The 15,287-nt window shown below is 35.4% G+C and overlaps 1 protein-coding gene across 4 annotated transcripts in view; it reads left to right on the top strand.

The window, feature by feature from the left end:
* LOC106872603 (protein WWC2) overlaps positions 1-15,287 on the top strand; it is a 98,129-nt gene that overhangs the window by 12,916 nt on the left and 69,926 nt on the right. For all 4 annotated transcript variants that reach the window (XM_052973750.1, XM_052973751.1, XM_052973753.1 and 1 more), the window contains 3 exons: positions 3,400-3,494; positions 10,814-10,922; positions 11,558-11,717. In XM_052973750.1, the coding sequence (XP_052829710.1) occupies positions 3,400-3,494; positions 10,814-10,922; positions 11,558-11,717 (364 nt within the window). The remainder of the gene's footprint in view (positions 1-3,399; positions 3,495-10,813; positions 10,923-11,557; positions 11,718-15,287) is intronic.

Genomic DNA, 15,287 nt, shown 5'->3' with positions numbered 1-15,287 from the left:
ATTTTGGCACAAGACCAGCAATTTCGGAGGAGGGGATATGGCGATGAGAGCGACCGCAACTGTTCCATTGGTACCTGGTATTTATTTTATCAACCTCGAAAGGGTGAAAGGCAACGTCGACCCCCGGCGGAATTTGAACCCAGATCGTAAAGTCGGACGAAATGCTGCTAAGCACTTTGCACGGCGTGAGAACTAGTCGGCCTGCTCACCGGCTTAATAATGATAATGATAATAATAATAATAATAATAATAATGATGATGATGATGATGATGATGATGATGAAGATAATACTAATAATAATCCTTTGTACTGGAAGTACAAGGCTTCCAATTTGAGGGAAGGGATTAAATTGATTACATCGACTCCAGTGCGTAACTGGTACTTATTTAATCGATCCCGAAGGGTTGAAAAGCAAAGTCGACCCCGGAGGAATTTGATCTCAGAACGTAGCGACGGGTGAAATACCACTAAGCATTTCGTCCAGCATGCTAACAATTCTGCCAGCTTGCTGCTTTAATAATGATGATGATGATGATGCTCTGAAGAAGTACCCAGTATGCTGGGTACTTTTCATGGTTGGTGTTTGGAATTATGTCTGCAAAATCAGATATTGAGGCATGGTGCAGCTTTGGGCCTATTGGATCATTATCAAATTGTCCAATCCTCTCCATGATGATGGTAGCTATATATAGGTTTTGTGATGCAAACAGAAAAATAGAACTTAAAAAGCATGACTAAATACGTACTTTTTATTAATAATCGGGAGAAATTAGAGTGACTCAAAGGCTGAGGGTTTCATTTATTGGTACTTATCAAAGTTTGATAAGTGCCAATGCACAAAATTCTCAGCCCTTGAGCCACTCTGTACTCTGTAACTTCTGCCAGTTATACATAAATATATATGTGTTGTGTCTGTGCATGTATGTATTTGTATATGCATATGTGTATGTGTGTATGTATGTATATATATATATATATATATATATGTTTGTATATAATTTCAAGGCATGATATCAACTCTGAACCATACACTAGCCTACAGTCTACAGCGATTCTAAATACCAATGTTTTAGATACCGTCATGCCATACTGATTTCAGCAGAATCTGGAGGACACATAATATTACAACTGCTTAATTAATGCACACCTTTCTAGCCAGCAAAGTTAATTCTCAATATCTAATGGTTACTTTGATTGCAAATCATCATTTTAAAACGAAACGTAAATAGTTACTTGAAATAGCATGTGAATTTCTTTTGTTAGATTCTGCAGCATGTTTTTATGTTCAAACCTGGGTAGCATGTCTCAATTATGTTGTCATTATGAAGAGCATGTTGGTGTCCTCAGTAAATGGAAATGAATGTCTTATTACTTTCAGTATTTCACTGGAGTCTCGCATGTCGTGTTGCTGAAATTTCTACAAGTTTCCTGCATTAATTTTAAATATTTGAATTAAGTTTGGATGAAAAGTTTTCAATTAAAGCAGCTTTAATAAAAAGATTATTTAAAAATAATACAAATATTAGCTACTACCTCAGTCTTTTATGTTGTGATGTCACCCATATCAATCTCTTTACAACTGTTCCCAGTTAAGTTGTCTCAATATATTTTTTTTAACAAAAGATGTTTTAGTTATCTCTAAATTTAGTTGCAATTAAAACTATATTGATTATATTTGCTAATTCTGTTCCTGTAATTTTTCTTGAGAAACTTCTAGAATTATTTCTTTTACTGCACTTACTTCATATGGCTTTAATTATCCATTCTAATTATATGGTCGTTACAAGCATAATTCATAAGTTCTCTTGTTAATTCATGCTGGCATGACAACTAATTTCCAAAGTAAAGTTTCTTGAGGACTGATAACCATTTACATGTATTTTGGTCTGATGTTAGACCTGTCTTAGTTTCTATTAAGAAATATATTAGCATCTTACTGTAAAGTTTCTTTCCAGTCAGAATCAACTAAAATTTAAAGAGTTAATTCATTTATTTTTTCCTTTTAAATGCTAAATCCACACACGTGCAATTTCGAGCTGAAAATGAAATATTTTTGTTATTGATGTGGATAATGATCAAATTGATGTAGATAATGATCAAATGCAGATAAAAACTCTTCTGCTGCATCTTTATTACATCCCAAAGGGCAGCGAGCTGGCAGAATTGTTAGCACACCTGGCAAAACGCTTAATGGCATTTCATCTGTCTTTACATTCTGGTCACCTCTACCTTTCATCCTTTTGGGGTCAATAAAATAAGTACCAGTTGATCACTGGGGGTTGATGAAATAAACTTACTCCTCTTCCAAAATTGCTGGCGTTGTGCCAAAATGTGAAACCATTATTATATCTCATTAAGTTTTCAAGCCCTGATATTGAGATAGTAATGAAAAATTATTGTCTAAACAAAAATTTAGTTTGTATCATTGTTGTCGTAAATAACTAGAACAAGTTTTATTTTGCTATCAAATATTTAACTAGAACAAATTCCATTCTGTTATTAAATATTTAACTCTTAATGACAGTGGATTATTGTTGTTGATGCTCTTTCTTTATTGTTGAAAAACCTATTTTATTTTTTGTTGCTGGTCAGCCTCTCAGAATACACTAAAATATCAAGTGTTTTAATCAAATTATTACGGAGATGCACTTGCATAGCAAGTGACCTGATCTGAGATCGTGTGCTGGAACGAAAACAATTGCAGCGTGGAAGGTGTTTATAAGCCATTTAAAATAACACACAAAATCCGTTAGATTCACTTCAACATTTAAATTTAATTTGTCAAAATATTTTCGTCGCTTTGAGACCGCGACCTGTTCACTGACAAAATTCTGTGCTGCATCTCAGAATTTTGTCAGTGAACAGGTCGCGGTCTCAAAGCGACGAAAATATTTTGACAAATTAAATTTAAATGTTGAAGTGAATCTAACGGATTTTGTGTGTTATTGTAAATGGCTTATAAACACCTTCCACGCTGTAATCAAATTATCTTCTCTTTTAATTCTAAAGACAACTTAATATGTTTTAAAGATCATTAATGTTTAACTTGTTTACGTTCAGTGTTGTCATCCTTTGGCTTTTTTCTTTTTTTATTCATTGTTTATAATCAATGATTTGTATTTCAAACCATTCTTCTTTAGCCTATCTAGGTTCAGCTTGTGTGTTTAGTGAAGACATGTTCATAAATTAAGATGTTTCTTGAGCTTGGTATTTAAATTTTTATTGAAATTAAAAAAAGATTTTTTTTAATTGCAACAAATTATTTCTTCTATTAAGCTTAAAGTTAATTTTGAACAGTAAAATTATAAATGAAAAGTTTTGCTTGAATTTAACATGTCAGAATCATCTAGCTTTTGTATCTAACATATTTTGAAATGTGTGAAATTTGAATGTTGCAGAAACAAACCAGTTAGAAGATCCAAGAGTACAATGGAGGGAAAAGCAGCAAGAAATGTTGAAAGAATACATAATTACAGCTCAAGAAGATTTAGAAGTTAGTCTTCGCTTTTCTCTCTCTTTGTTTGACTCTATTTATTTATTTATTTGTTTCCCATCTTTCTTTCCATCTCACCCATCAATTTTTTTTTCATTTTAACATGAGATCGTTGCCAGTGCCCCTGGACTGGCTCTTGTGCAGCTGGCACGTAAAAGACACCATTTCGAGCGTGGCCGTTTTCGTGCTGGTGACACGTAAAAGCACCTACTACACTCTCTGAGTGGTTGGCGTTAGGAAGGGCATCCAGCTGTAGAAACTCTGCCAAATTAGATTGGAGCCTGGTGTTGCCATCCGGTTTCACCAGTCCTCAGTCAAATTGTCCAACCCATGCTAGCATGGAAAGCGGACGTTAAACAATGATGATGATGATGATGATGATGATTATTTACTGTTAAAAAATTTTTTATTTGGAAATTTGGAATATTCTAAAAGTCTGTTCTATATTACATATTAATGCTTTGTATAACTTAGCCTACCATTTATGAATCTGATGCCGAAGTTCTGCTCTTTAATCATTGCATCATAGCAACATTTCAAACTTAGAGCGATAAAATGTAGATTCATTTCTAAGATAATATAATAATGAACTTATTGTATACAGTGCTCAGGTGCACAAGAACTCATCAGAAAAAGTAACCAGAAGTGCATGAACAGTACATAGAATAATGCAGAGGAAGTGAATAGTGAATGAGTCAATAACAAAAAAAGGAGGGAGGTGGGTGAGTTGAGGGGGCATCAGGTGTACTGTTGGCAAACTTCAGGAAGCATGACAATTTTGAAGGATGTTGTGTCCTGACAGCTAACATCTGACACAGGTAGTTTATCCCATGTTTCAGCAATTCTAAGCACGGAAAAATGTTTTCGAAAATCATGGGTGTTGTGTTTCTGCAATATAAGAACCAGTTATGTTAATGATTTAAATCAAATAGTAAATGCTGGGAATCAAAACGTATCAAATCCCCAATATTGTAGGAGCTGGAAGTAGCTTAAATCCTTACTTTTGTAATTAATCTTCAAACAATTGAAGTAATTTAGTAAAATCAGTTGCTAATATTTCACAATAGACTAGTGATGGATATTGGAGAATAGCTTTTTCTTTGATATTTAAATCTGTCAGTTTTTTTTTTATTCACGGTTGAGTGGGGCATTGTATTATACAAATGAAAATCTACAGTTTTTTCAGTCCATTACTGTTTCAACTTTTTTCTTCTGTTACATTTCTTTTTAAGTACTGCCTTAGTTACAATTAACTTTGAAAATAATGATGAATTTTATGAAATAACTTTGGCATTATTAAGCTGGTGCTTGGAACATAAATTAACATGAAATCTTGAAGGAAGGTTTTAATTTAGATCACTTTAAAATGGGCAACCTGTATCACGGGTGGGACGGGGGAGTCTCAGGTGAGTTTGTATCAAAAGACTTTAGGAATTAGTTTTGAATGGTTTTGATTGCATTCATTCAGATATAACCAATTTTTGGATTAATCTTGATTTTAGCATTAATCAATGAAAGGAATCAATCACAACTGATATCCATTTTTGATACTAAACCACATGTTTTTAAAAGAATTGTTCATTTAGATTAAAATCTTCTATCATTTTTAAGATTTATTCTAAAATCCAACTTAATATACCAAGGAAATGGTTAATTTAAATTAAATTCTTTCAAATTCTTGATTATAAACTCTGTTGAAATAAACTGGCTACGTGTGACATACTGTTCCTTTGTAACTTAGATTACACTCATTTGGGTGTGTTGTAATTTAACCGTTTAGCATTCACATTATTCTATCAAATGTAATGTTTATTTAAACACATCATTATGAAATTAATCATGCATTATCTTGTAACTTCAAGATTTCAAGGATGTGATTTTTTATTTTTAGAATGACATTGTAGGGTAGGTGTGAGAGGTTAGAACCAGTCAGTTTGAACTTAAAACTTGTAGAATATTTGGGCCGGATATGGTCAGTTTAAATGCTAAAGGGTTGAGGTGTTAATATTTTAACCAGATATTTCTTATTTCTTTATTGCCCACAAGGGGCTAAACATAGAGGAGACAAACAAGGACAGACAAAAGGATTAAGTTGATTACATTGACCCCAGTATGTAACTGGTACTTAATTTATCGACCCCAAAAGAATGAAAAGCAAAGTCGACCTCGGCTGAATTTGAACTCAGAATGTAAAAACAGACAAAATACTGCTAAGCATTTCGTCCGGCATGCTAACGTTTCTGCCAGCTCGTCACCTTAACCAGATATTTCTCTTAAGTTAATATTCTGGTCTGTAAGTTTACAAGTCGTTAGAGAAACTAATTTATTGTCAGTCAGTCAGTCTTAAGACTAGATTGATGTTTATCTTGGAAACATACTGGGTAATGATATGTTTTGATTCCCAGCATTTACTATTTGATTTAAACCATTAACATAACCTATTCTCATATTGTAGAAACATACCCATTCTACATGTAAACATGATGGATCGACAAAATCATTTGACATTAGACAAAATGCCTCATGAAATTTATCTTTTGGAGGGGGTTCTGAGTTCAAATCCTGCTGAGGTCAACTTTTCCTTCCATTTTTCTGGTATCTATAAAATATGGGGGTCATGTGGTTAAGATATTACACCCTCGATTGCAGGAATGTGGTTTTGGTTCCCAGATCATTGTATTCTTGAACAAAATACTTTATTTCGAGTTGCTCTTTGAATACTTCAATATCTTGACATGTGGCACACTGTGCACCTACCTCTACAGATAGTGTCATTTTGATGGAGGGATTGAGCTAATGTACAGTAGAAACATTTGATCACCAGAAACAAATCATATGTGCAACTTTTTCAGCAAGAATTGCGTAATCGTCTTTCTTGGACTACAAGTGACTAACAAAAATAAAACAAAAATAAAATAATAAAATACCCTTCCAAAGCAATGAATTGTTAGAATCGTTAGCACACTGAAAAACAAAAAATTCCGAATGGCATTTATTTACCTTAGAAATCCTGTCCAACCCTTGCCAGCATAAATGGAAAAGAAAATATAACATGATTAAGGATGATAATGATGCTATATGTATATAAGAAATATTATAAGGAGAAAATGGAGAATTTTTACCAATAAAATTCAATTTATTTACATATTGTCAAAATTCTCTGTAACCTGCAATTTGTTTCCATACTAAACTTAATCAATTACAAATTAAGAAATTAAGAATTGCATCTTGAAATATTGAATTAAATATTTCCTCAGGAAATATATATAAATCAATAAATAAGATTAAACCAGCAAAGCTTGGATGTTAACATCTCCTTTAAGAGGTATCTGTGTACTCAAAATAGATAATATATATATATAATCTATCTCAAGCTAATAGAGGTGAAATTTCGATGTTACTGTCAACCTCTTCCTGGGGAAAATAAAATGTGATACTCTACTTAATTGTATTGAGTTACCCCTTCAATAAATGTTTCAATGATTTTGTATATAACTAAACGTACTTAAGACAGGATTGTTATAGTCAGATGCTTTTCCTGTTCTCAACTATTACCTCTTTCTAAGTAAGGGGTTCTGTATTCTAGAACAATTCAGAGCAAGCAAACAATTTGATGACAGGAAACATCAATAAATGTAGCTGGTCTCCCACTTGCAGCTCAGTTGTTATAGATTTCTGTATTCGTTCTTCTTTTCCTAGGGTCAGTTTTCAAAATAACACAGTGTCTCACATTTCTTAATGATTTTTTATATTGATCTTATATTTTTTTTGTTTGAAGTTTTATTTTTTTTCTTTATTGTTTACCTCTATGTAAGATGGGGTTTCAATTTTATTATTGATGATGGAATGAAAAAATAAAATCTTATCTTTTCCACTTCCATTCTCTCCTAAACCCAACAAGAGGCTATGAACTTAGTACTGCCAACTAACAAAACAGTTACCAAAGTCCTGCTATGTTTTTCAGCACCATTTTCATCAGTTTATTAAAAGGTAGCATCTATATGGTCACTGACCTGGCTGTAAATAACTGTTAACCCTTCAGTATTTAAACTGCCCATATCTGGCCCCAAATATTCTTCTACCTGTTTTATGTCTTAACCAATCAGTTCCAGCCTCACACACCTACCAGACAATATCATTCTAAAAATAAACAGTCACATCATAAAAATCTCAAAGCTATGAGATAATGCGTGATTAATTCAAAACAATGTGAATGAATAAGGATGACATTTGACAATAATCTGTATGCTGAAGGGTAAAATTTTGCTGAAACCACTTTAAAAATCTGATATACTGAATGCTGTTATTCAGGATATACTATACCTAAAAATGTCAGATGGTCAGTGCTTGAATTTGTCAGGGTTAAATTACAAGAACATTTGTCTAAATTTACAATATTGCCCATTAAGGTAACAAACAGATACCATGTAGTGTCTATTTACACCCTTCACCAGCAGTACTGGAATTTTTGTCAAGTGATATGTATATGCAGCTTGCTAGACTGAACCGATCAGAGTTAACTATCTTGACTCTGGTATGTTGTCTCATATATATTGAACGAGTTGTTCATAGTACTAATGTACTCTAATTTCATTATCATCATCATCATCATCTTGCTCCTCCCCTCTCGATACATATATGTATAAATATACACAGACACACATATATCAGGCTGTAAATATCCTGCTGAAACTGACCTCGCCTGTGCTTGTGCCATGTAAAAAGCACTCTGCGGGGTGGTTGGTGTTAGGAAGGGCATCCGGTCGTAAAAACCAGGCCAAAACAGACACAGAAGTCTGGTGCAGTTTTCTGCTTATTCAGCTCCTGTCAAACCATCCAACTCATGCCAGCATGGAAAGTGGACGTTAAACAATGATTGTAGTCCTGATACACACACACACGCACACACACACACACACACATAAACCATAAAATGTAAGGAGGTATGAGAGGTGGATATATTTATTTAACCACTTGTCATCCTTAGGATTACAGCTGTTTCACAGCCTTCATCATGTAATAATAATTTCAGTGTATAATAAATCATGTTTACATGTATGCGCTAATATGCATGCTCAGCATTATACATATACATGTAAATATATATATACATCTATCTGTCTCTGATGAGGATTTATCTTTCAGCTTGCAATATAAACAAGAGTGCATTTTGCATCAAAGCCAATACGAGATTTTCTCTCATGGTATCTACCACAGAACATCCATGTTTAAGAAGGGATATATATTACCCCCCCCCAAAAAAAAAATATATATATACACAGAGAGAGAGAGGTGGGGAAGATGAGTTATTTTGGAACCATGTGGTTGCTTACCAACCACATGGTTCCAGGTTCAGTCCCACTCTGTGGCACCTTGGGCAAGTGTCTTCTACCATAGCCTCAGGCTGAACAAAGCCTTGTGAATGGATTTGGTACATGGAAACTGAAAGAAGCCCATCGTGTATATATGTGTGTGTGTGTGTGTGCGTTTGTGTGCCTGTGTTTGTCCCCACCACCACCACCACCACCATCGCTTGACAACTGATGCTGGTGTGTTTATGTCTCTGTAACGTAGCGGTTCGGCGAAAGAGACTTACAAAGAATGAGTCCTGAGGTCGATTTGTTCTACTAAAGGCAGTGCTCCAGCATGGCTGCAGTCAAATGACTGAAACAAATAAAAGAATAAAAGACTATACTGCATATAATGTAAGAATACATTAATTCTTGCACTGACCTCACAGCCATTCCTTTCGAGCCTTCCTACTGTTGTCCCTGTTGTCTCCCATTCCCTTCTTCAGTCTATATGTCTTATGTTGCCGTGTACTCTCTACCTTTAATATGTACATGACACCCTGCACCTATGCTGGTACCACAATGGACTCCTCCTTTCACATTCCCCCTATGGATGATTGTTGACTGAGGCAACCTCTGTAGTGTTGATACCACAAAATGCACACTTAATGCACCTAGTGCACACTTAATGTGGTTGGAAAATGTGCAGAGAGGGCATAGAGTTGTGAGATATTCTGTTAGTCCTGTCTTGCTCAGGGTTATTCAACATCTTTGGTGTTGGTGCCACAAGAAAATACAACCAATTCACCCTGTGAAGCATTTGGCAATAGGAAGGACACCCAGCTGTAGAAATCATACCAAAGTCAACATATTATGAGTGCCAGTCTTTGGAAGCAGTAACTCCCAACAACAAGAAGTGATTTGGAGTGTGAGAATCCATCCAGCCCATATCAGCATGATCTTTTATCTGTTTCTTGTTTCAGTCATTGGACTGTGGCCATGCTGGGGCATCACCTTGAAGGGTTTTAGTTGAACAAATCAATCCTAGTATATCTTTTATCTTGTTTCAGTCATTGCACTGTGGCCATGCTGAGGCACAACCTTGAAGGGTTTTAGTTGAACGAAACAATCCCAGTATATCTTTTATCTTTTACTTGTTTTAGTCATTGAACTGTGGCCATGCTGGAGCACTACCTTAAAAGTTTAGTCCAACAAATCAACCCTGGAGTAAAGATTGCTAACATAACAGGACAGACCTGGTTTAGCACAAATATTGCTGTAATTTAGCCCCAGGAGACATTGTCTCCAGCTGGCTATACAATACGATCTGTGTCCTTATATTTTTAAACAAGGGAATCTAGCACCCCCACTCAGCTCAAAACAATATCTGTGTATTGCGATTTCTGGGTTATTTCCCTTCATCACGATACACAGATATTGTTTTGAGCTAAGTGAGGATTCCCTTGTTCAAAAATATAAGGACACAGATCATGTCGTATAGCCAGCTAGAGACGGCGTCTCCTGGGGCTAAATTACAGCAACATTAGTCCTAAACCAGGACTTCCATGTTATGTTGGCAAACAATCTTTATTCCAAAGTACTGTTGCTGAATATCTCTCGTTGTGAGATTTAGAAATAGTAATTTTCTAAATCAACCCTGGTACTAGTTCTATCAGTTGCTAAGTTACAGAGATGTTAATGTAACACTGGCTGTCAAGCAGTGGTGAGTGACAAACACCAACACAAAGACACTCACATAAATATGTGCACATATTAAGACAAGCTTCTTTCAGTTTCCAGTTCTATTCACAAGGCTTTGGTTGACCGAGGGTTAATAGTAGAAAACACTTACCCAAAATACCAAACATTAAATTGAACATGTCAATCTTTTAAATAGATTATTTAAAGTCATGTTTACATTTTATTCAGATTGTTCTAACTAAAACTGTTTCCTTCATAAGCAGTAAACTAAGAAATGTTTGGCCTTGTTGGATATAAATAATTCTCATGTTATTTCATTTTTTCTAGGCAACCAGAGAAATTTTCTCTGTGAAAGAACAACGGTTGCAACTTGCTCAAGAAGACTACAAACATTACAATGAAGCTTTGGGTGGATGGAAATCATCACATACTAGTTGTAAGTTTGATTTTTAAAATCGTTTTTTTAAATAATATAGAAAATTAAGTTAAAATGCTTAATGAATGAAATAATTATTTTGAAAACCCTTGACAATTTTTGTCATGTAAGTATGTTTCTTTAAAGAACATACTTACGTTATGCCTAATGTAGATAATTTGTGTCTTGGAAGAGTCATTACACCAATATTAATAACACAAAACACAGGTTCAATTCCACTTCTTTATTATTAACTAATCGTTGGTTAAACAATCTATCAGTTGTTTTTTGTCTGTCAAAGTTCTTTCGTTAATATTTGCAACCTTTTCAGTAGCCCGTGACATCCCTACTCACTCCAAGGTCAGCTTTCAATTGATTGTTTAACCAACATGTTAAACAAATGATCCATTAGTTAGTTAGTTAGTTAGATATTTAACCAATAATAAAGAAGTGGAACTGAACCTGTACATGTGTTGTTGTTATTGGCATAATGACCCTCCCAAGACACAACAAAATTTGTTTCAATACGCAAATTCACATCAGGAATCTTGCAAACCAAATACAAAGACTAAATAGATCATTTATCTTATTTATCATTTTGATTCCAAAAGTTATGCATTATAGAATTTTAAATTAACCTAATTGTTATATTTCAGTGAATTCCAACTCGAGCGTAGGAAGCACCAAATACGACCCAGATTTGCTGAAAGCTGATGTTTCTCATGCAAAACAGAGAGTTGCAAGGCTTAAGCAAGAACTGGAACAAGTTCGAGCCCGAGTGCATTACAAAGAGCAAGGTGTAGAAACTCTAGCTGCGTAAGTATATTTCACATGATTTTTAATCAAAGTGTTATTTATTGCAAAGACCACTTATATATAATTCTGTAAATTTCAATGTTTGTCTGAATTTGCAGTTACACTGGAATAATTTTCCTAATGCATAATTTTCTTGAAATATGATAAATGGTTTTAAGAACTGTTTACCTGTCAAACATGAGAATTTTTTTACAGTTCCTCGTCTTGATTTGGCAGATCATTACAGAAATTATTCAGAGATGATTGACTCTAAAATAGGCTTTTCTTTATTTGTTTTATCTGGTTTGAGAGCAAAAGACCCATGGACTTTTTTGGGTGCTCCCAAATGTGTAATTTTCATTGACAAAGTGAGGTTGAAACAATTGATGTGTGATATGTATTATTACTGTTATTATTGTTGTTATTATTATTATTATTGATTTGTATACTATTAATCTTTGCAATATTTTCGTGCCAGATGCTCATTCAGAAGGGGAGGGGATGTAAACTGTAATTTTTTTAAAAAGCTTAATATAAGTAAGGAACAGTACCATGACCTTTGTGGCTCTTCCTAGTCTGTTGATAATGTCGTGGTTAGCGCTGTTCAGCAGTTCCAGATAGGAAGAATCGGAAAAAGTATAAAATGCAGTTTGGGAGGGAGTCAAAATAAGGTTGGTCAGTGCGCGTGAGAGTTGGGTGGAGATATTAACACAAATGGCTAGCCAGTACATTGACACAGGAGCCATGTAGTAGTGGTAGGAGAATTAGAAAAAAATGAATACCAATAGCTTGTTAATCACTGAGTCTTTGTTAACAAAGCCTTCTAGTGGATGTATGTGTCTGTGTGTGTTACCAGTTTCATTAAACCAGATATGAAAGTCCTCATTATCATTGTTGTTTAACTTCCGCTTTCCATGCTGACATGGGTTGGATGGTTTGACTGAGGACTGGCACGCCAGGAGGCTGAACCAGGCTCCAGTCTGATCTGGCAAGAAAGTAGCATTCTAAAATGAGTTTCACTTTTGCATTTTTGTTTTGAGGGCCAGCAACTAATCTGGGCTAAAGTACATCTATCTTCATTTATTACTGGTGTTTGGTTTAAAAAAAAAAAAGCCATGTTAAATGAACCAGTGATAAAGGCATTATAGAACATATAGGAAAAATAAGTTTCATTCTGAGACCCCAATTTGTCTTGTGATTGTCGAAGGCTGCCTGGGTGCGCTTTTGCAGTTCAAGCAGAAACTTTGACTGATTGTTGACCATGTTCATATTACAAATTAATTTGTGACAAGTGTAACAGTTTGCTCACATCGTTCATCGTTTAACGTCCGCTTCCCATGCTAGCATGGGTTGGACGATTTGACTGCGGACTGGTGAACCAGATGGCTGCACCAGGCTCCAATCTGATCTGTCAGAGTTTCTACAGCTGGATGCCCTTCCTAATGCCAACTACTCCGAGAGTGTAGTGGGTGCTTTTACGTGCCACCGGCACGAAGGCCAGTCAGGCGGTACTGGCAATGGCCATGCTCAAAATGGTGTATTTTATGTGCCACCTGCACAGGAGCCAGTCCAGCGGCACTGGCAATGACCTCGCTCAAATGATTTTCTAACGTGCCAGTAAGGCAATGCTGGTAAAGCATATTGTGTTATCAGGGATGAATGACAAAAGATGCATATTGTGTTATCGGGGATGAATGACAAAAGATGACAAAAGACCTTCACCTGTAATGCAAGGCTTTGAAAAAAATATTATTTTTTTTCATCCATGTTCTGTATGCAGTATTTTAAATTTGAGAATTTTAAACTGTGCGTTGTTGATCAGTAAGTAAACAACAGTGCTGCAAGAATGTTTCTTGGAATCTGCCAGTCTGACATAAGTTTTCTTGGTCATGTGGAGTGTGTGTGTGATGCTTGTATGCAGAAGGTTAAGGAGTGAAAGTTGGTTGTATCTACTTAAGAGTGCATGTGTTTAATAGTGTCTGCTAGTAGGTCATTAATAAACAGAAGCATGAGTGGAAACGTAATTGAACCTTGTGACACAGTAGAGTCTAACATAAATGTAAGTTAGTAAGGTCAGAGGGGCAAGAGGTTGTAGTGGTAGCAATAGAAAAAATAATTGAGATAAGTGGACCGAATTTTCAATGATGCTAGGTGGAGATTGGTATTTGGGTTAAAATTTCAGTACTTAGATAAGAATTTCAATTATTCTGTTTGGATCGTAATCAAGTTGTTTGGCTATTAAAAACTAGTCCCACAAGAATAAGTGAGTATGTTGCATTCTATGTTTGAAGCTATAGAGTGATAGAAAAGCATTCAGATAGCGTATTGCATGTTATTGCAGAAACAGCCATAAGCTAATGAAGTTCACAGCATAATTTCTTATTCACTTGTCATTTTAATTTATTACTGGTCTATAAAAACGTCGCCCTTTCAAAGCCTAGCCAGGCTCATGGGCCCAGTTTCTATGGCGTAGGTGTTCCCCCCAGCTGGATGGGACACTAGACCATCGCAGCGTTACTCAAGAAACAGGAAGAAAGAGTGAGAGAAAGTTGGGGCGAAAGAGTACAACAGGGGTCGTCACCACCCCCTGCTGGAGCCTCGTGGAGCTTTAGGTGTTTTTGCTCAATAAATACACACAAGCCCGGTCTGGGAATCGAAACCGCAATCCTCCGACCGTGAGTCCGCTGCCCTAACCACTGGGCCATTGCGCCTCCACATTACTGGTCTATACTCAACTGATACTTGATTCTTATGTATATCGAGTTCTAACAGTTGGTTATTAGTATTGCTCTTCTTAAGCAAAATAATAATAATAAATATATATATATATATAAGTTGTATATGGAGATTGCTGGACAATAAGCATTCAACTCTGTGTATTTCTGATGCTGAATATGACAAGGAAGTGTCTGTACCTTAATGCGGAACAAATATATCTCAATGAATTTTGTTTGGGAAATACTAGTTTTTTTGTTTTTCTCACTGATGTTTATATCCATCACTGATCTACATTATTAAAAGACAGACACAGACACACGTGTACAACAAACAGTTTTTTCCACACAGCTCTGTCACTCAGATGGTGCTAAGGGAATAAAACCTGGAATAATAAGATTGTGAAATGAATTTCTTAACCATTCATACCATGCCTCAGTTCAGTAACTTATTTTGTTATGTGAAATGGATGTTCAAAATTTTCCATAAGAACAATTCATGTTTGTGTTTGAGTTTTGGAAAATATTGGTCTGTTTCACCAAATGATGTGTTTTCATATCTCTTGTTTACATACATACATCATCATTTCACATCTGCTTTCCATGCTGGCATGGGTTGGGCAGTTTGACAAGAGCTAGCAAGGCAAAAGACTGCACCATGCTTCACTGCCTGTTTTGGCAGGGTTTTTACAGCTGGTTGCCCTTCCTAACACCAACCACCCCATAGAGTGGACTGAGTGCTTTTTATGTGGTCCCAGCACTGGCAAGGTCACTTTCAAGAAAAAGATCTTTTGAGAGGGGATGTGGCATTGGAGGAGGTGATCCTGTGCTGGATGATGAAAGATTAGAGTGTGACACACACACACACATGCAAACA

The sequence above is a fragment of the Octopus bimaculoides genome, chromosome 16 (assembly GCF_001194135.2).
Source record: "Octopus bimaculoides isolate UCB-OBI-ISO-001 chromosome 16, ASM119413v2, whole genome shotgun sequence".
NCBI classification, from domain to species: domain Eukaryota; kingdom Metazoa; phylum Mollusca; class Cephalopoda; order Octopoda; family Octopodidae; genus Octopus; species Octopus bimaculoides.
The sequence above is the reverse complement of the archived record's forward strand: the minus strand, read 5'-3'. Positions and strand labels throughout refer to the sequence as shown.